Source organism: Cetorhinus maximus, chromosome 26 (assembly GCF_964194155.1).
Source record: "Cetorhinus maximus chromosome 26, sCetMax3.hap1.1, whole genome shotgun sequence".
Classification (NCBI taxonomy): Eukaryota; Metazoa; Chordata; class Chondrichthyes; order Lamniformes; family Cetorhinidae; genus Cetorhinus; species Cetorhinus maximus.
The window spans coordinates 2,632,139-2,652,754 of NC_135904.1; the positions used below are offsets into that span (position 1 = coordinate 2,632,139).

Sequence of the window (20,616 nt, forward strand, 5' to 3'; positions counted from 1 at the left end):
TTAAAAAGGGAGAAACATGTATAAAGGAGATGAAGTTGTGTGTAAGAGAGAAGGCATTCTAAGATCTAACAGGTGTGAAAAGCCTCCGGCCTCTATGCATCAAGTTGCTGTCTAGAGGAACCAAAACCAAGAAAACTCACTTTGAATATCACTGTCCAGGTATTGTGGGCTTTGCCTGGATCTGTTGAAATCTATTTTTGTTTTATTTTTGCCTTAATTGAGGCATAACTGGGAGTTAGATTAATTAGGGGATTTAGGAGTTATTATAGTAGTAATTTGTAATCTATGTATGTGCCTAAAATCTTTTCTTTTATTAATAAGTGCTTAATTTAATTTTGTAAAAAATGTCTAAGACTTGGTGGACTTATTACTACTGAGTTCAAGGCAAGTATCTTAACATAAAATACAAATTGCAGAACAGTTGTGGCAGTTGCTTCAAGTTTCCCTCTGGGATTTGAGCAGTTTGGCATTTACCACCTGCTGTACCATAACAACAATTTGTCCCACCATCAGGAAACAGATATTTTTGCCTCCCGCCAAATTAAGCACACCTGTCTGCCACAGTTCCCTTTGCTGGTAAGACCGGAAAATTCCGCCCGTAGTATCTGGCTATATTGAGGCAACAGAAGAAATGCAAGGGGTATATGTGCATTGGACACAGTTCAGGGAAGGGTCATTAAGCTGATTCCTGGGATGAGGGGTTTGTCTTATGAGGAAAGGTTGAGCAGGTTGGGCCTATACTCATTGGTGTTTAAAAGAATAAGAGGTGATATAATAGAAACATAGGAGATTCTGAGGGGATTTGACAGGGTGGATGCTGAGAGGAAGTTTCCCCTCATGGGGCGAATCTAGAACTAGGGGGCACAGTTTCAAAATAAGGGGCCTCATTTAAGACAGTGATGAGGAGAAATTTCTTCTCTCAGAGGGTTGTTAGGGTTTGGAATTCTCCTTCCCAGAAAGCAGTGAGGCTGGGTCACTGAACATATTCAAGGCTGAGTTAGACAATTTTTGATTGACTAGGGAATCAAGGGTTATTGGGGTGGGGGGAGGGGTGCAGGCAGGAAATTGGAGTTAAGGCTACAATCAGGCCCAGGCTAATGATCTGGAGACACAGGTTCAAATCCCACCATGGCAGCTGGTGAAATTTAAACTCAATTAATAAAATGCGGAATTAAAAGCTAGTCTTGGTAGTAGTGACCATGAAACTATCATCGATTGTTGTAAAAACCTTTATGGTTCATTAATGTGCATTAGGGAAGGAAGTCTGCTGTACTTACCTGGTCTGGCCTACATGTGACTCCAAACCCTCAGCAATGTGATTGACTCTTAACTGCCCTCTGAAAAGGCCTAGCAAACCACTCAGTTCAAGGGCAATTAGGGATGGACAACAAATGCTAACCTGGCCAGTGATACCCACATCCCATGAAAGAAAGAAACAATATAGCCATGATTTTATCGAATGGTGGAGCAGACTCAAGGAGCCAAATGGCTTCCTCCTTATTTCTTATGTTCTTATGTAATTCTTCTCTGACTGCTTTCTATAGTAAGAAGAGGAAGAGCTAAAAACTGTACACAGTGGTCAGGTCTTACGTACTAGAGTAGGGCAACACACAATGAACACCTAATAGGCTTTATCCTGCAATTTCCTACTCAAAAGTTTTTGCACTGTAACTTGTTCATTGTATGCATGCATGGGGTATCTGGCATCTCATTGAATAATGGGGCCAACAGTGTAACCAATGGAGATTCAAGGATTGAGAAAGAAGCAGTAGGGATGGATAAGGAAGTTGAATTAAAAGCAAACCAGGTACAAAGAGAGAAAGAAAGGGAGAGAAAGAAATATTGGATAAAGAGAGAGGTAAAAAAAAGAAAAAGCAGAAGAAATATTTTAGTATTTAAAATTTGTAAAATCTCTAACAACAATTGGCAACATGTAGAAATGAGATTGAACAGCTTAAGCAGTCCCTTTCTTGTGTCCAAGAGGTTGATTTGATTTGTATTGCATTAGCAATTGTCAGGTCATTCAACTTACATATGCTATTAAATTCTAGCCCTAACTTTGAGGAGCAAGTTTAATGAGCAATTAATATGCAAATCCAGCAAATTTGTAAATATAATGGGGAGGCTAAGGGTGAGATGTTGTTTGTGTGAAGCAAGTAGCAAAGCGGAGTAAATTGACTGGCAATTCTGGAGACTTGCAACTCATTGTAGATAGCTGATTTGTGTATTAATAACAGCATGTATTGTTAACACATCTTTACTTCTTTAGCAGGTTTCAGCTCCATATCTCTGGGCAGCAAACTGTTGGAATGATTGCGTTGATCTGATAATGCTGAGGGAAATATAAAGCTGAAGTTCTATTTCAGCTTCCCTGGCTTGTTAAAAGGCACCAAATTTTCAATCAATAAACATCACTGTCTGCGCAGTCCTGGCATTTCTCCACGCTGACTTCATCAAAGACGAATGCTTGGGTGGTATTAGCACAGAGCCAAACCTCTAAGGTGCTAAACTCCTGGGCACAATAGTGACTGCTACCCAATTACTTGGAATTGAAATTGGAATTATTCAAAACTGTCAAAACTTTCACTACCTGATGGAATAGGGCTGCATTTGAAAGTAGTCTGAACTATGGCGTTGGGTTGTAAACACCCCAGGGCTCTTCCTTGGAAGGAATTGAGTGCTTTTGAAATGCTTCTGTGTATACCAGTTGCTCCCAGTCATGGTGGCTATAGTTGCAGTTCTTCTTGAGCTGCAATATTCCAGAGAAATGAAGCAGAGACAACAGAGAAGATAAGCTACTCACAGAGGGAGGAGAAGGAATAGGGCACCCAGCGACAGACCATACTCACCTAAGGCCTGCAGAGAACACCTCTCCCACTGCAAATTATCCAGGAGCCATGTGTTCAGCGCCTGTGCTTCACCAAGGAGATGGTCACAGAACTGTGCCACCTCCTCAACCCAGACCTACATCTTCAGAACGGTGGCCATCAAGGTAACCATGATCCTCAATTTCCTCGACAATACACCAAGCATTTTGGTGTGTGTGCCCATCAGCCTTTTTCCGACCGCTGCCACATCAGAATCCTCATTTGAGGCCTCTGCAGCAGAACTTGTCTGTGACCTCGCCCTCTGGCAAGCTGGCACACAGGTTACCCTCTCCCCCAAACTAGCTCCAGCCCGCTTGTGCCCAGTGACTCACCATGTGAAGATCCGGCTTCTTTACTAGACTCTTAGGTATGCATTGCACCAAATATCTGAGCTGTGGCTGCAAGTGTCAGGTCAAGTGATGGTGCTTCTTCCTCAGAAATGTGCTTTTTCTCTGGGCTTTCACCTTCAGGTGCCACTGGCTGGCCAGGCAGCAGTCCTTATTGTGGTATAATGGAGTATGTTAGACTAAGTCCCATAAAGGGTTAACCGGAATTGTCTGTGATGTCATAGAAGGAAGTGACATTTACTCAGGTGATATGAGACTCTGAGATAGTCTAAAGTGAAAGTAAGAGCAAAACAAGCAGGTTAGAAACTTGTAAGAGTGTTCTCCATAATCTGAAAATATGTTAAATTAAATAAAATAATAATGTTAAAAAAAAATGTTAGTGTTTGCAGCGAGTAGTCTTTGGGAATCATTGAAACTGCTCCAGCCCAACAACACAATAACATATTTACTATAATCTGAGCATAAATGCACAACGGAAGGGCTGGAGTGAGGCAAGTATGGGGATGAGGCGGGGTGGGTGGAAACCAAACCCCCTCAGCTGCTTGTACATCATGCCAGATTGCAGGATAAAAGTGGGGCAATTTGAGAAGACGCAGAAAGCAGGGATGGCAGGGCCATCTGTGACCTTGGGGTGGTCCTCCCTGCCCTTTTACAGAATTCCCAGGTAAGGGTCCCATGCTCAGTGTTCCCAGCCATGGCCAAGGGCAGAACCAGCAAACTTTCGGTGGCGATAGTGGAAGAGCCAGAATCTCAAGGGAGGTTCTGCTTACAGGCGGAGGGCCCTTCAGGTAGGTGACTTGTATTTCCTCTAAGCACACATGAGGAAGGCAATGGGAAACCACCTCATGTATTCTTTTCCCTGGTCATATTGCGCATTGAAATTGAAAATGGGAGGCTCCTATGGACAACTGAAGGGGAAAGGACAAGATCATGAGGTGTGGAAAATGAGCAGAGGATGTGCCCTTTGACAGATTGCTACTACATAAAGTCGGAACATCTAGTCATCCGGGATGGCTTCAGCAATGCCAGGAGCCATGGCCTCAGTGACAGCTGTGACAGTAACAAGCACTGTCTCCTTCCTGTCTATCCCCGCAGCTTCATTGCTGATGTTTTCTGTTTTGTGCCAGCTTTCCCTGCAAGAGCGAGGGAAGAGTATCTGCAGGTTGCAAAGTGTTTTGCTGATGTGCCTGTCACAACTGGATAGCTGGAAGTATGTGGAAGGTTTGAGATGTGGGTGCAAGGCAGTGGTCAAGTATGGGAGGCTGAGGTGGAGCATTAGGCATGATTCCCGATTGCTGGAGGTTGTTGATGGGTGAGTACTGGGAATATGGTGAATTAAGCAGTGTCAGAAGCTAGTGGTCAATTGGTAGGATATGCCATATGAAGATCCATTCACTTACCTTGACCACTCGTGTGAGGTCATTGGACATTTTCCAGGACTGTATCCAGGTTCTCAAGGCCAGATGCCTGGCATTGATCTTCATAGCTGCCTGCTTCCAGTGCCTTTGTAATGTAAACCTGGATGGGCCTCCGCCCCCCTGCAGAAAGATGAGCTTTCTTCTCCTTTCCACTTCCTTCACTTAGGCCTCCACACTGTAACTGAGATCCTAGGGGCCCTCACTGAGGCTTGTTGCTCCATTACCCCAGTTTAGTCCTGCTCAATATCATTCTCAGCCACTTCCAGCATCAGCGACAGCCAGACTGCACCTCCCCTTTAAGAGCTGCAGGCTAAAGCTTTGGTGTTAACCTTACACAAAGTTGAGCCCCTGCTGAGGATGCAGCCACTCAGCAGCATGTTTAGCGTTGGCCTGTGCACAATTATCGAAATGAGCAGGCAGTAGGAAGCTTGTGTACTGCCTGCATCGTTTCCATTGAGGGTGGCGGGGTGGTGGGGGTTTAATCGTGTGTCATGATCCCCATGACTGTTAATGGGCATTATTCAATGTTGCCTCCTCAAAGCTTTACGATCACTGAAGGAAGACGGTGTCCTTTATCAGACAGAGTCACTTGTCCCTTGTATGTGCAGTGAATGGGATAGCATGCTGCTGGGTTAACAATTATTGGGACTAAATGTTCTTGGCTATAAAATGCTAGGGAGCAATAAAGAAGGGAGGAGAGGTCAGCTAGTTAATTAACTACATCATTGCAGCCATTTAACGTCAAGTTCTTACTGGCAGTGGTGCTCAGAGTGTGCCTGCATTAAGATCAGGGATGACATGGGATCTATTACTAGATTTGTAGTATATTATAGATCAATGAATAGCAGGAAGAAAATCAAGGGTGAGACTTGCAGTCAAAATTTCATCTATTCTCACCTTGATCCCCTCGCTTGCCTCTCTCCCGTCACTCAGCTGTTGAAAACCTCAAATATATCATCGCTTCCAAACTCAATGGGTGGAATTTTACAGTCCCACCGAAGTCAACGGGCTTTTGAATGGTTCGCCACATTTTACGGCTCTAACCCCACTGCAACAGGGTCGTAAAATTCCGCCCAATTATTCCAACTTGATACTTTTCAGCCTCCCTTGTTCCATTCTTCCAAAATGCCCGTCTAAAACTCTGCTGCTTGTTTGCATTCCTACATCAAGTCTGTCTCACCTACCAGCCCTGTCCACTCACCTACATTGATTTCCCCAATGCCTCAAATTTAAGATTCTCATCCCTGTTTTGGAATCCTTTCATGACCCCAAGCTCCCCAACTCTGTAATCTCCCACAGCCCAGCAAAGCTTCCCCGATTAGTGCGTCTCTTCACTTCACTGTTAGGCGGCCATACATTCAGCTCTCTTGAATTTACACCCTAAACTCCTCTGTCTTCACCCCCACCTCTTTTAGCCAAACATTTTGTTACCACTCCTAATGTTTCCTTCTTTGGTCCAGTGTCTATTATCCTCAGTGCACTGTGAAGTGCCATGTGATATTTTTCTATATGAAAGGTGTTATACCTATATGAAAGGGGAGATGGTGGTCTGGTGAAAATGTCACTGGGCTATTAATCCAGTGCTAATGGTCTGGTGACATGGTTCAAATCCAACCATGGCAAATGGTGGAATTTAAATTCAATTAATAAAAATCTGGAATTAAAACCACTGTTGATGGTCATTAAAAGCCCATCTGGTTCACTAATGCCCTTTAGGGAAGGAAATCTGCTGCCTTTACCTGATCTGATCTATGTGTGACTCCAGGCCCACAGTACTGTGGTTGACTCTTAACTGCCCTCTGAAATGGCCTAGAAAGCCACTCAGTTTGAGGGCAATTAGGTATGGGCAACAAATGCTGGCAGCAATGCCCACACCCCAAGAAAGAACAAAGGACATAACTGCACACTATACTTGTTGAAGGGAATTTAGAGAGGCATTCAGCAGTAACAGAATTGTAATAATGGGGGACTTTAACAATTTTAATGTGAACAGAAGTTTGACAAGCATTTGAATTCAAAATGAGAGACATTCTTCAAATCATCCCGGTTTTCTTACTGAACCTGCTGCACACTCAATAGGGAAATGTGTCACACCGGATCTGGTTCTGGGAAATGACCCAGGAGAGTTAGTGACCTTAGGGGGAACACTTTGGAAATAGTAACCCGAACATAATTAGTTTCACATTTTAAATAGAAGAAAAAAAAAAGAGACCAAGATAAAAATGTTGGACTAGAAATTTAGCAACTTCAGTAGGGGGAGGAGTGGAATTCTGTCAAATGGTGGATCGTAAGTGGAATATATTTAAATGATATGGACAAGGTAAATTATCAATGTATGTAGACTGGAAATAAAGGATGTGAATCATCAAAAGGCCTTAATAAATACAAAGGGGATAATAGAGAAATAAAAATACAAATGATTGAAAATTATGAAGGCTAAGAGAGAATGATAAATAAGACTGACAGTAAACAGAAAAGTAAATATTAAGGCCTTAGATAAACACAGAATTGAAAGGATTCGATAAGAAGCAGGGGCACAGAGTTGAAGGGACTACCTTACACTTGAAAGGAAGGAATTGGAAGAGGTGTTTAATAAGTGGGATTATAGGAGTACCTGAAAAGGTTGTTGAAGAGAGATTACTAGAGATAAATATTCAAAAGGAAAAGGGATTAAAAAGGGTTTTAAAGTAGAAAGATCACCAGGCTTTTAAGTATGGTTAGAATTCGCCACCACAGAAACAGAAAGTAGTTGAGGCCAAAACATTGTATGTTTTCAAGAAGGGGTTAGATATAGCTCTTGAGGTGAAAGGGTTCAAAGGATATGGAGAGAAAGCGGGAGCAGGCTATTGAGTTGGATGATCAGCCATGATCATGATGAATGGTGGAGCAGGCTCGAAGGGCCGAATGGCCTACTCCTGCTCCTATTTTCTATGTTTCTATGAAAATATATTTTTCCCCAAACAGATAGCTGAATAATGCTGAAATGAAAGGCATGTTGGCAAATTTTTCATGTTACACTCATCGGATCAAACACAAGAGTGCCAAATTAATCCCTTCAATGATCACAACAACTAATACTACAGGAGAAAAGGGCGTATTTTTTGCATTACCAGGGAGCTTGAGGAACCTTTGGTTCCCTGTTGCTTTCTCCATGGAAACACCTCAGCCAATCAGAGTTGACTTGCCAACCAATCAGCATCCTTTTCTCCTGTAGTCCATCAGTTTGACCTAATGATCGCAAGATGAAAAGCTTCAGCAACATGTCTCTTTTCAGCAAATTCAAGTTCTGTACCACCAAGTGACACAGATAATTTTTATAATCTGAAATGCTTTACCACAAACGGCTATCAAGGAAAAGGTTATAACATCATATGAAAAGAAATTGGACAAGTAAGAAAAAAAACTTGGATACATATAGCACCAATCACATCCCTAAGGCACATCAAAACACTTTTTACCCAATGAAGTACTTTTGCAGGTAATTATGACAGCGGACTGACAGACGGATGTCGATCGGGAATGTGTGGCAGGTGAGGAGGCACTCAGAGGCAGTGACACAGAGCAACCTAGCCCAGCCTCCTGGACAGACACAGGCATCATCTGAGCCTGAAGGAAGCCAAATGCGATTAAAGTTTCCACTTTTATTTCGAATATTATAAATGTCTTTTTTTTATTAATTCGTGGGATGTTGGCATCGCTGGCAAGGCCAGCATTGGTTCCCGTCCCTAATTGAGAGCAGTTAACAGTCAACCACATTGCTGTGGATCTGGAGTCGCATGTAGGCCAGACCGGGTAAGGATAGGAGGTTTTCTTCTCTAAAGAGCATTAATGATCCAGATGGACTTTTACCGCAATCAGTGATAGTTTTACGGTCACCATTACTGAGACTTGCTTTCAATTCCAGATTTTTTAAAAATTGAACTTAATTTCCACCAGCGGCTGTGATGGGATTTAAGCCTGGGCTTCTGGATAGCTAGTCCAGTGCCATTATCACTATGCTACTATCTCTCCCAATTCTGAGGTTCCACAAACATCAAATGAATGATTAGCCTGACAAGTAGTTGGGAATGGTGTGGATTGAGGAAGAAATGATGGTCAGAACATTATAATCCTCTGCTCCTCTCACGTAATGCTGGGGAATCTATCACATCTGCCCAAAGTGGGCACGGGGCCTCGATTTTGATGGGGCATCTGAAAGGTAGAACAGCACTCCCTCAGTACTGCGCTAGAGTGTCAACCTAGATTTTTGCTCAAGTTGTTAGAGTGGGACTTCAGCCTTCAGACTCAGAGGCAAGAGCGCTACCACTGAGGCATGGTGAACACCAAACAGCAAATTAACCCACATAGACTCACTGACGGCCGTAGCAAATCAGAAAATGTTTTGCTTCGGAAATTCAGAATAGGACTTAAGCCTATGATCTTCTAATTCAAAAGAGACAATACAGATAACTAAATCAAGTTGACACTATAAAGTATTTATATTGAAATAGAAAAGGAGCCAGGGAAATTAGATTAGTAATTTGCTCCAGTTAAAAGGTTAGCATCACTGTAGGCTGAATGGCCTCCTACTGTGCTGTAATTTCTATGATTTTATGATTATAACACAGGTCAATTCCCCCTAATCATGTTATCAACCATTGGAGATCATGTGGAGAAAACGTGTGTTTTTGTCTCCGACGATGGATGGAAAGTATTGCTCAGTCAGATTAATGTGTACACACTAAACCTAATAGGTTTCTTTGCAGGTTGATTAATGTACCGAAACAGGGTGGCACAGCAAGATATAGAGCGCACAATAACTAGAAAACAATAAAGATACAATCTACAAGAAGTTAAGAAAGCCTTATCAGAACACGTTTCTTACACAGCTTCCTAATCGTTAGATTTGGATGAAAGAATTTTTCATAGGGTCTCACAATTTACACAGACAACAAAAACATCCCCCCCCTTCCCATGAGTTCTGGATTTCCAGTCAAAACTAAAGACATGAAGCAATTCTCTCATAGCTAAGCTATCCTAAAGTTCGACCATTCCTGGATACAATTTGGCATATCATCGCATTGGATGCCAATCAGCAGGAGTTTCGAGAGTAGACTGCTTTCCCATGCTTTCTTCAAAAAATTGTATAAGCAGCTTCTACAAAGCCCCTGTATCTTAAGTGATTTACATGGATTTGAACAACAAAAGCCTAGCCTGGATCTTGCTGAAACAGGGCTTCTGACCTCTATTTTAAAACATGGCAAGGTTAAGGAAAGCCAATTTCCATTTTACAGGTAGCTAATAAAAAGCATTGTTTGAAATAAAAGACTGAAATTTCTCAACTTTGTCATGGTACCTGTTGCTGTTCTTTTTGTATTCCGACCTGATGCAATGGGTTCAGAATTCCTAAATAACTCCCTTGGCTTACTGCAATGGACTTTAGTCCAAAAATATTCTAATTTTATCTCCTTTTCCTTCCCGGAATAAACAGAAAAAATAGACGATTAATTCCGATATAATATGTTCAATTATCTGGAGGAACAATCCAGATAAAGGATTTCCAAGTTGAACATTCTGTTAACTATCGATTGATCTGTGTCCCTCACTAAACCTGCCAGAAAATCTGAATCATTATCTAATTTCTTTGAGACTTTCGATTGTCAGCTTTATTATTAGTGGCAGGCGCAGTGCTTATGCCTCTCTAATATCAGATTGGTCCAGGTCCTGAATCAGCCATGGGTAGCAAAATCATTATAGGACCAGCCGAATAAGCATTGTGATTGTTCACAAAGTGAAGTGTGCACTCACTGTCTAGTGCAGAGTCCGATTACACGAATCCATCTAAATTACTGGTTAAAAAGCTACAACTATAGTTGCATAGCCTTGTCTTACATCCGACACACTCCATCATCTCAGCTTAAAGATCATATCGGGGAAAAAAAGGGGTGGAAATTCATCTCTGGCAGTGGCAGAGTGTGCACGGGATTGGTTGCTCATTATATGCAATGCCTTATACTGCATCCCATTGCAGTCAACAAAATTACATATCAGGTACTGTGCATAATGGGCAGCCAATCTGATAGCACCCACTTTGTGACATGCATGAGCCAAATTTCTACCCCAAAGTCTTTCTCCTGGCCGGGATTCCAAAACAACATTCAGCAAATATTTAAGGTCAGAATGGGCTACATAGCAATAGCAGACATACATTTGACAGGCTTGGCCACATTGAGGTTGGGTTGGGCATTTGGAAAATTGGTACATAGAGTTTTCAGTGCAGAAAGAGGGCATGAGCTCAGCACATTGCAGCAAATCTCAGGGCTACTGGTGCCTACTGCTGGGAGAATGGTGGCCTGAGTCTATCTTCTAGTTCAGCACTAAGAAATAGGCCAGAACTTTACATCCTGCGGGCAAGCACGCGTCCAAATGGGCTTGAAATTGCACGAGATGATGTCGGGCGGGCGTCCTAACATCATCGCGCACTCGCACAATGTTTCGATTGGCGGGCGCGCATAAAAGTTGGAAGAGCGCCCGCTGACAATTAAGCCCAATTGTCAGCGACTTTTCGTGGCCTGTCCAACCTTACAGTTGGTGGATGGGCCAATCGGCCAGGCGGGCTTTACATTTTGATGAAACTTCATCCAAGGGCGGATGAAACCTCTGTTAGGATTTAAAATAAGAATAAATATCTGCAGAATTTTTTTTAATGAGGCCTGCTTTCAGGTGCTTGATTGTGCTTCGTGGACATTTTTTGCAGCATTTTTATGTTTTCTTTTATTCTGTGGAGGTCTGCAGCTCCCTGAGGAAGCTGTCCGCCTCCAGGGAGCTCAGTGGGAGCGCTCACCCAGCACCCGCAGTGATGTTAGTGCCCACCCTCTTCCTGCCCCCACAGGCAGTGCTGAGCCTATCTCCGGGCGCATTTCACTGCTGGCTGCCCGTTAATTGGCCAACCAGCGTAAGATTGCAGTCAGGGGTCGATTGCAGGTGGAAGCACATTTTGTGTCTGCTTCCGGGCCCACCGATCGTGCGTTCCTGACGGGCGCAAAATTCAGGCAATAAGAATATATGGAGTTGAGGTTGAGCACTGCATTCTACCTGGCTGCTCTCAAAGGTCAAAGGATATCACAGATCACATACTCCCTGATCATATACTCTGCCACCAATCTAACTAACTTTCTCTTGAATTTGCTGACACACTCAATATAAACCTTAGTGCATTAAGCAACTAACTTTGAGTTTAATTTCCTAATTAAGCATCAGAAAGCATCTTGTAGACTGCTCTTAACAAATATTGGGCCGTTTCTATTGTTGTTCATCCTACACCCATCAAAGTACCTTCACTGGGAGGAAACCAGCACACCTCTAATCATGTTCCAATATCAAATAAGGAGTGTATGAACACATGACACAGTGCTGTTATACGGACAGAACGTTTCAGTCAGATTCTTTGATGCTTTTCCTAGTTATGTTTCAACCTCTTAGTTGCAGGTTCCTCGAGCAGCTTTGCTTACTGCAACTACTTCCTTCATAAAAATAAAGTTAATATGTAATATGTTTAAAAAAGTTATATATATTGTCCAAAACAGCAGCACTTCAGTGAAACCATTGAAACAAGTAGGAGCATATCAAAGAAACATAGGTCATGTTGGACAAATTTGGTTGCAATTTTTTTAAGATCATTAACATGTTGGTTAGGGGAGTATTTATGGATGTCATCTGCATGGACTTCTATAATGCATTTTATACGTTTCTGTACCAGACAATATTAATAAAATTAAAGTGCACTGAATTGGTGGTAACCTTGTAACATGGGTGGGCAATTAGTTAGGAGGCGGGAACAGAGAGTAGGAATAAAGGCAATGTGCTCTAATTAGCAGGAGGTTGTTAATTGTATAGTCATTGTATTTAATTGTATGCATGTGGTGGGCACTAACTGGGGATTTACTTGTGCCCCTTTAACAAGAACAGTCTGAAACTGTAGTTGTTGAGATTGGGAGGTACATGTTTGTAATGTGTACCTCTGTAAGTAAATGCCTAAAGATAGGCTCCAGTTCTATCCTTCACCACTTGGCTTCCTGGATTATAACTGAGATGGCATGTGGTGTTCTCCAAGGATCTTTTCAGGGGTCTCAATTTTTCATCATATACGGACAAGGATTAGAAAGTTATGTATCCAAGTTTGCAGATGACACTAATCTAGTGAGTTGAATAGATGGAAGTTACAAAGAGATGTCAAAAGATGAAGTGAGTGGGCAAACCTTGGCAGATGGAATTCAATGTGGGGAATTGTGAGATCATCCACTTCAGGTCAAAGAAAGACAAATTGGAATATTTCCTTAATGATGAGAGCTGTGGTGGAACATTTAGATTTGGGTATCGTGGAATAAAAAATCACACGCTTGGGTACAGAAACTAAAAAAAAGGCTAATGGAAATGTGGTCTTTATCTCAAGGAGTTTAGAATACAAAAAGTGAGGAAGTTATGCTTTGGTTGTACAGGCTTTGGTCATGTGAAGCACTGCATTCAATTTTGAGAATGCATTTCATGAATAAATCATTGGCCTTGGAGAGATTACAGTGCGGAATCCCCAGAATAATACAGGGCTTGAAGGGTTAAATTGTGGCATATTGTGGTCTGTATTTTTTTAAGTTTCGAAGGTGGTCTAATCAAGCTATTGAAAATCGGAAAGAAATTTGACAGGGCAGTTAAAAAGTAACCATTTCCTCTGACAAGTGAGAAGCATAATCTTAAAATATAAATCAGGCTATTTAAGAGTAAAATCAGGAAGCACTGATCCCACACAAATGGTCGTGGAAATGTGAAATTCTCTTCCCCCAAGTGGTGCTTGATGCTGAGATAATGGAAGTTTTCAAGACTGAGACTGATAAGACTATTTGTCAGATAAGGTATCAAAGATTATGGAGCATAGGTGTGTAAGTGGATTTGATATACAGATCAGTCATGATGTAATTGAATGGCGGCATTGGCTAGAGGGGATGGTTTGTCTACTCCAGTTCCTCTGTTCCTATGAAACTTGATTATACATTGGAGAGATACATCCAAGAGATTTCTTCCAGAAAGCTAATCAACGTTAAAAAAAACCTTCAGTATATTTGGCACATTAATATTTTAGTACCTGAAGTTTGGTTGCTAAATTAATGGAAATGGCTGAGGTTTTCCAGCCCCGTCATGTCGGGTCCCACCACGGGAAATTCGGCAACCCAGCCAAAGGGCGAGGGTGGAAAATCCCGCCCAATGTTACGTGTGAATACCTGAGGGGTGAGTGTAAGATTCACAATGATGAGCCGTAGGTTACAAGTTCTACCCCACACACAGTAACTCATTAGATACCAAATGGTGCCTCGAAATACAATTAATGCTTGAAGTGGGATGTAGATCTTAATCATGGGGTCAAATTTCCTCTTAAGTAGAGGCACAAAAATCTGGTAAGGAACTGTTCGATCAGAGATCCCTGTATTACATGTTTTATATCTCAGATCAATGCAGAGATGACATTAGTTTCTATGTGTCTAACAGGTTTTATTCATGGTGCTTTAAAACGTCTGCCCATGATTTAGCTCTTCCAGCTCTTTCTGCAGTTTATTTACTTTTCTCTGAATCGACACCCAGGCTTGACCAATCCAGCACAGTGAGCATCAATAGTTAACAGAGGCCCGGATTTTTGCCACAATAGAGAACCTTTCCATTGTAGTGAAAATCCTGGAAATGAACGAAATTTCTAAGTCCCGCCCCCAAACCCGGCATTTCCTATCTTTGCGGTGGGGTGGGGGGTGGGGACTGGAGTCGGGCAGGGGTTTGTACATGCACGATTCACAGAGCCACTTGGTGTTTTGAATCACAGCTGCCTCCACAGAAGTGGGATTTTTAAACCCTGGTTGCGTGGATCCCAGAGTGTGCAGAGCAGACCAAGTAAGATGAGGTCGAAACTTGGTGGATTATTTGGATAGCTAGGGTACCCCTTTTGAGAGGTAAGGTACCCTTTTGGATAGGGTCCTGGGACAGCTTTGGGAGAGGTAAGGCACCCTTTGGGATTGTTAGAATTAAAAATGATCACGCACTTTTTATGCGCAAACTCATTGGAACTGTTAAGCTGTCCGGGCACTTTCACTCTGCCAATGAAGTGTCAAGATGTCCAGGAAGTGTCAAGATATCCAGGAAGTGTCAAACTGTCCAGAAAGTGTCAAGCTGTCCAGGAAATGTCGAGCTGTCCAGGAAATGTCGAGCTGTCCAGGAAATGTCGAGCTGTCCAGGAACTGTCGAGCTGTCCAGGAAGTGCCAAACCGTCCAGGAAATGTCGAGCTGTCCAGGAAATGTCAAGCTGTCCAGGAACTGTCAAGCTGCCAAGGAAGCATCAATCTGTCCAGGAAGTGTCAAGATGTCCAGGAAGTGCCAAACTGTCCAGGAAATGTCAAGATGTCCAGGAAGTGTCAAACTGTCCAGGAAGTGTCAAGCTGTCCAGGAAATGTCGAGCTGTCCAGGAAATGTCGAGCTGTCCAGGAAATGTCGAGCTGTCCAGGAAATGTCGAGCTGTCCAGGAAGTGCCAAACCGTCCAGGAAATGTCGAGCTGTCCAGGAAATGTCAAGCTGTCCAGGAACTGTCAAGCTGCCAAGGAAGCGTCAATCTGTCCAGGAAGTGTCAAACTGTCCAGGAAGTGTCAAGCTATCCAGGAAATGTCGAGCTGTCCAGGAAATGTGAAGATGTCCACAATGCATCAAGTTGTCTGGCAAGCTGTCCAGGAAGTGTCAAAGGATATTAGGTGAGTTGACATGGAAGGGGTGAAGGCAAACGATGGTGAGTGGGGTACATGGGGTGGCATGAGTAGGCACTGAGTTAGCATGGAGATATGAAGGGCCATGGGTGTGGGTAGATTGGCATGGATTGACATAGGGGTATGAGACACGATGGGGGTGGGTGATGGGGTATGGGATGGCATAGATTGGCATGGATGGGGCATGGGAAGTGTATAGGGGGGAGGGGCGAAGGCTGGAGGAATGTTTTTTTTAACACAGTGCCAGAACACAGAGGTAGATCTTGCACCCAACCCACCTCCACAGCAGCCGCTGTGCTTATTCCAAGGTTGCCCTCCCTGACTCCTATTTCAGCTTGCCCCTCACCAGCCAAAAACCCAACCTGAGGGCGGCCACTTTTACAGGTCAGGTTCACCGAGCCAGGAAATCTCCTGACTCAGCAAACACATCCCCGGATCCAAAACCTGGGCCAGAATCACATAATCAAACACAGAGCAATTAAACACCACACCCTAAACAGCAAGAGCACTTTCTGGCGGAGGTGAGACTAGGCACATCGCATACTCTTGCCGAATATGGGCAGGCATATTTAAGCATGGGCACGTGGAGGACATGCTGTTATCCAGAGTCATTATGGGCCACGGGATCTGAACCAGAGCTTGAATTTGAAAAATGCCAGTTTTGGGAACGCAATCAATCACAGGGCATTGCAGAAACTGGCAACTTTAAAAAATGTTGCTACCCATTTCCCCCACCCCTGGGACTGGCGAGGGCCGGAGGTGGGAGCTCCTCAAACACTGTAAACATTTTGACGAATCCTACCCCAAGTGGAGGGCTGGGTTTGGGGACTGGCCATCCGTGGTCGGGCAGAAATTCCCCCGTCACATTTCCAGTGGCAGCATTGGGATTAGAGGAAATCCACATCTATTCTGTTTACACGTTTACCAAGCAATTAACATTGATAAAAGCTAGATATAAATATTAATTTTAGGTGCAATCTAAATCATGCATTTCAGCTAGCTTTCCCAGTCCCTAAGGAGCAGTGGTGTCATCAAATTTCTGTATGTCTGTCATCAGACTGTTTTTACTGTGTTAGTAGATGGTTATTTTTGTTGCATTATTAATAGACATGCTAATACGTTAGTATTATTTTCTCTTGGCTAGCAGACACTGTCTCTCATGAGTTAAGGCAATATTTGCAGAGACCCAATTCCACTCTCCCTTTTCAGCCATAATTCATGACTAATTGGCACTTCTTTGGATAAACCCAAGGAGAGAGGCCTCAAGAGTACTAACAGGTCAGCTTTAGCTCACTGGATTATACTTTCACCTCTGAGTCAGGTTTTGGGTTCAAGTGCCACACCGGAGACTTGAGAACAAAAATCTCGGTTGACATTCCAGTGCAAATCAGAGGCAGTGCTGCACTGTTAAAGGTACCATCTTTTGAATGAGGCATTAAACTGAGGCCCTGTCTGCCCTCTCAAATGGATGTATAAGATCCCACATGGTATTATTTTGAAGAAGCTATCCCCAGTGTCCTGGCCAATATTTATCCCTCAATCAACATCACTAAAAAAGAACTGATTATCTTGTCATTGTCACATTGCTGTTTGTGGGAGCTTGCTGTGCACAAATTGACTATCACATTTCCTACATTACAACAGTGACTACACTACAAAAAGTACTTAATTGGCTGTGAAGTGCTTTTGGAGGTCATGAAGGCACTATATAAATGCAAGTCTTTCCATTTATAAAATGTGATAATTGAATTCTGCGCATAATAGGATTGTCATTCAGACTTGATTAAGACATGCACACAGAGCACAGCATCAGCCGTGTTCACCAGGCCTCAGAGTTCCTGATGGTGGTTAAGGGTAAGTAGCTGAATGCCCAACACCTTCAACTCTCACCTTCATGACATGGGCCTGGATTTTCCAGTCCCCCCCCCCCCCGCCACCCAGGGGGTTCCCCTGTGGCGGACACGGTGAGTCACTGAAACCTCCGTTGACTTGGGCAGGTCAGGAAGATCCTGTCAGTGGGAGGGGCTGGAAAATCCCACCCATAATATTCAAAACACGGGAAAATGTTAATGCTACTTATATGCTTAAGTATGCCTTTAAGCTAATTAATTCTTAAGTGCTGAACGACAATCTTCTGTGTGAACTTCAGAAAGCTCCTGTTACACCTGTGCATTCAGTTGCTCAGTGTCTCTCTTCGCTGTACAGGTGCTTTGTGCACCTAACTCACAGTAAATAGGGCAGATACTTCATATACCTGTGTGACCCTATTGGTGCAGGTACTACATGTAACCTGACTAACCTCAAATTGCATGTAACTGGCTAATGCCATGCAAGCATCAAGTGTAGCGGACTGAACTTATACCATACAACTCCTTTGTGCATCTGGCTGATTTCATACCTTTAACACCCACCAGTTGACAGCAATCTTAGCTAGAATCTGGTGCCTATTTCTTTCCCACTAGCAACAGAAATGCCAGCATTGGTTCCACCTTGACCAATAAAAGCAGGATTTACATCCAATTGTTCTGATGATACAGGAGCAAGCTGGACCAAATGATCTGCTTCTAATGAAGACAACATATACTGGTAGAAATTATTGAAAATAAAAAAAAACATTAACTTATCAGTGCAGGGACAAAGCATGAGCATCTTGTTTAGTGTCTGGGGGACTCAAATACCGTTTCCGGGTTAAGTGAAATCCTGTGAGGTTTGTTTTTAATAAATGCACATTTTCGTTTTAGCTGAAATTTCTTCTTTGACCCAATTAAATCATGCTTCAACCACTGCATCAAACAGACCATTGAAATCTGAGACCCTGGAGGACATGTTCTCTGAGGATAAATGTCTACCCTAGAGGATGGAGTCAGCCTGACCGGATACAGAGAGTGGAACTGTACACCCCACCTTGAGTGTTACAGCTTCCGTCACTAGTATTTTGACAGATAATTAATTTCATTGTTGGAGCTGATCGGAGACAGGTTCCAAATTAACAGAGGAAATCGCAGAGCTTGATGGATTCAACCCTAATTATAAATCATGACCTCATCACAAAAGAACAATCGTGTCGTACATTGTTCAGTCCAGAAAAACCTGATAACATGACACAGATAATTTTCGACTTGTGTGTATGGAACAGTAATACAACATAGCCTTGACAAACCGCTCACGGCTTGTTCCCATATCCTGATGGCAGTCAATACATGAGCATTGGCCGATGGATCACCGTGGGCTGTATGTGGCTGTTCCCAATGCATGTGTTTGATAACGTATTTGATAATGTCTCTACCTGAGGGTGCAGAAGCACAGATTTTGGCCGGGATTTTCCGGCCCCATCACGGGCGGGACTCGCCGTGGGTGAGGCGGTGCCCCAGCCAGAAGCCCATTGACTTGCGGTGGGACTGGAAGGTCGCAGCAGTGGACGGGTTCAGAAAATCCCACCCTTTGTTTCAGTTCTGCTATTAAAGAACTGGCAAAATTGCATGTCGAGGAAATACCGTTTCATTTCCTTTGAGGTGTTTGTATTTTGCATCTTTGTTGGTTTTAAAATTTATTTCCTCACTTGCCCCATCATATATTTTCAAAATCAAGAAGCGGGCAAGTGACCTACTTCCTGTGTCAATACCCCAAAATCCAACCCCACTTCCACATGTCAAACAAACTCTGACACTGCCTTTGCTTACAATCCTGTCCAGGGACTCTACCAAACCCTTGCTTACCATATATAACAAAGAGAGTTATGCTTTATACAGCAAGTAAGACATTTTTCCAATAATGCAGAATGTCTGAAACAGAACAAATCTCGTGTGTCTGTCTTCTGTAGGTGACACAGGCAGCCACAGGTTAACAGAGCCGTAGTATCCACAGCAAGTGAGAAGTCCCCTGGTGACAGACATGCTTTCCACTATATGCTGCAATATTTAGCTGTCATAATGAGAAACTAAAGCATTTTGATCAGTAGCACATTTTCACCAAGGGGAAACAACGGCCATTACCAGCATAGTTAGAATGAAAGATCCAGGGTCTTTTTTGCATGATTCCTAACCTGGGAGATGCTGATGCAGGATAAAAAGAGCAAAAGAATATTCCATTTCATAGCATTGTCCTCACCTTACCATATACATAATTTTAGAAAATTAAATCTATCTGATAAAGGGTCACATCTATCCCTTGCAATTAACAACCACATCCCTTAAAAACACAGGTGATTCTAGTACCAAGGTAATGTCTCAGTGCAGGTTCGTCTTGGGTTAAGATTCACATCATCTTTTTTCATCCTTTCTCACTGAATGTCTTCCATTTCTTTGCAATAATACCAATCAACATTTAGCTTTTGAAATTCAGCCTGAACATCTCTCTGGCAGAGGTGTGAAATGCTTGCGGAATATCTACAAGTTCGAGTTGTTCTGTTGTTCATAAATAAACAATATTCCATTATCCTGTACCAGTATTTTATCATACAAACAGGCCTGCAGAACCTCCAAGATCTTTACTTCACAAATCTTACCGAGCTTGTTCAAACTCCTGTGCATCATAAGGATGTTTATTTAACAAAAAATGAAATAAGCTACTGGGCCATTGATGTTTTAGGTCTCTCGAGTAATGGATTGTAGAACAGTATAATCTTTATTGCCTCGGCATCTGAATTTAAACACTCAACTCCTAACCCTCTATAAACCCAATCTAAGCTTGGGATGACTTACATGTAGTGAAGGTGAGGATTTTTGGCAAATGCTCGTGGAGCGATCGACCGAAGTCCTGAATTTATGATTGTCCTGGAAATGAGAACAAATGCAGGAGGTTACAAGCTCTGCGTGCTCATAACTGTGATTTATTACATACCCGATCAGATGGGTGGATTGGATAAGCTTTCAATTCATGATCATTTGTATTCTGAACAAATTAAACATCGACAGGGACAGTAAGACAACCAGACAAAAAAACAAACTTTAGCATTGATTAAAAATTAAAAGTACCTTTTGGTGTGTTCAGATCAAAGAGATGAATAGATTCTTTGTTCAGTTTTTCTCCTGATACGTTACACTGACAGGCATCTTAGATTAATATTAGTACACATTGCACGTAGTGTCGTACAGCTGAGATGAGCCATCAAGCACTCAGTGAAAAGCAGGGAAGTGGGACCATTGCTGGATCAGAGTGCCTTGTCTTCTGGTGCATCTCATAATGCAACAGACACGCTGATGATCTAATATTCTCT

The 20,616-nt window shown here is 42.7% G+C and overlaps 1 protein-coding gene across 2 annotated transcripts in view; it reads right to left on the reverse strand.

The window, feature by feature from the left end:
• The window catches only part of LOC144668216 (NT-3 growth factor receptor-like), a 658,117-nt gene that overhangs the window by 458,420 nt on the left and 179,081 nt on the right, over positions 1–20,616 (reverse strand). For both annotated transcript variants that reach the window (XM_078529980.1, XM_078529981.1), the window contains exon 3: positions 20,102–20,173. In XM_078529980.1, the coding sequence (XP_078386106.1) occupies positions 20,102–20,173 (72 nt within the window). The remainder of the gene's footprint in view (positions 1–20,101; positions 20,174–20,616) is intronic.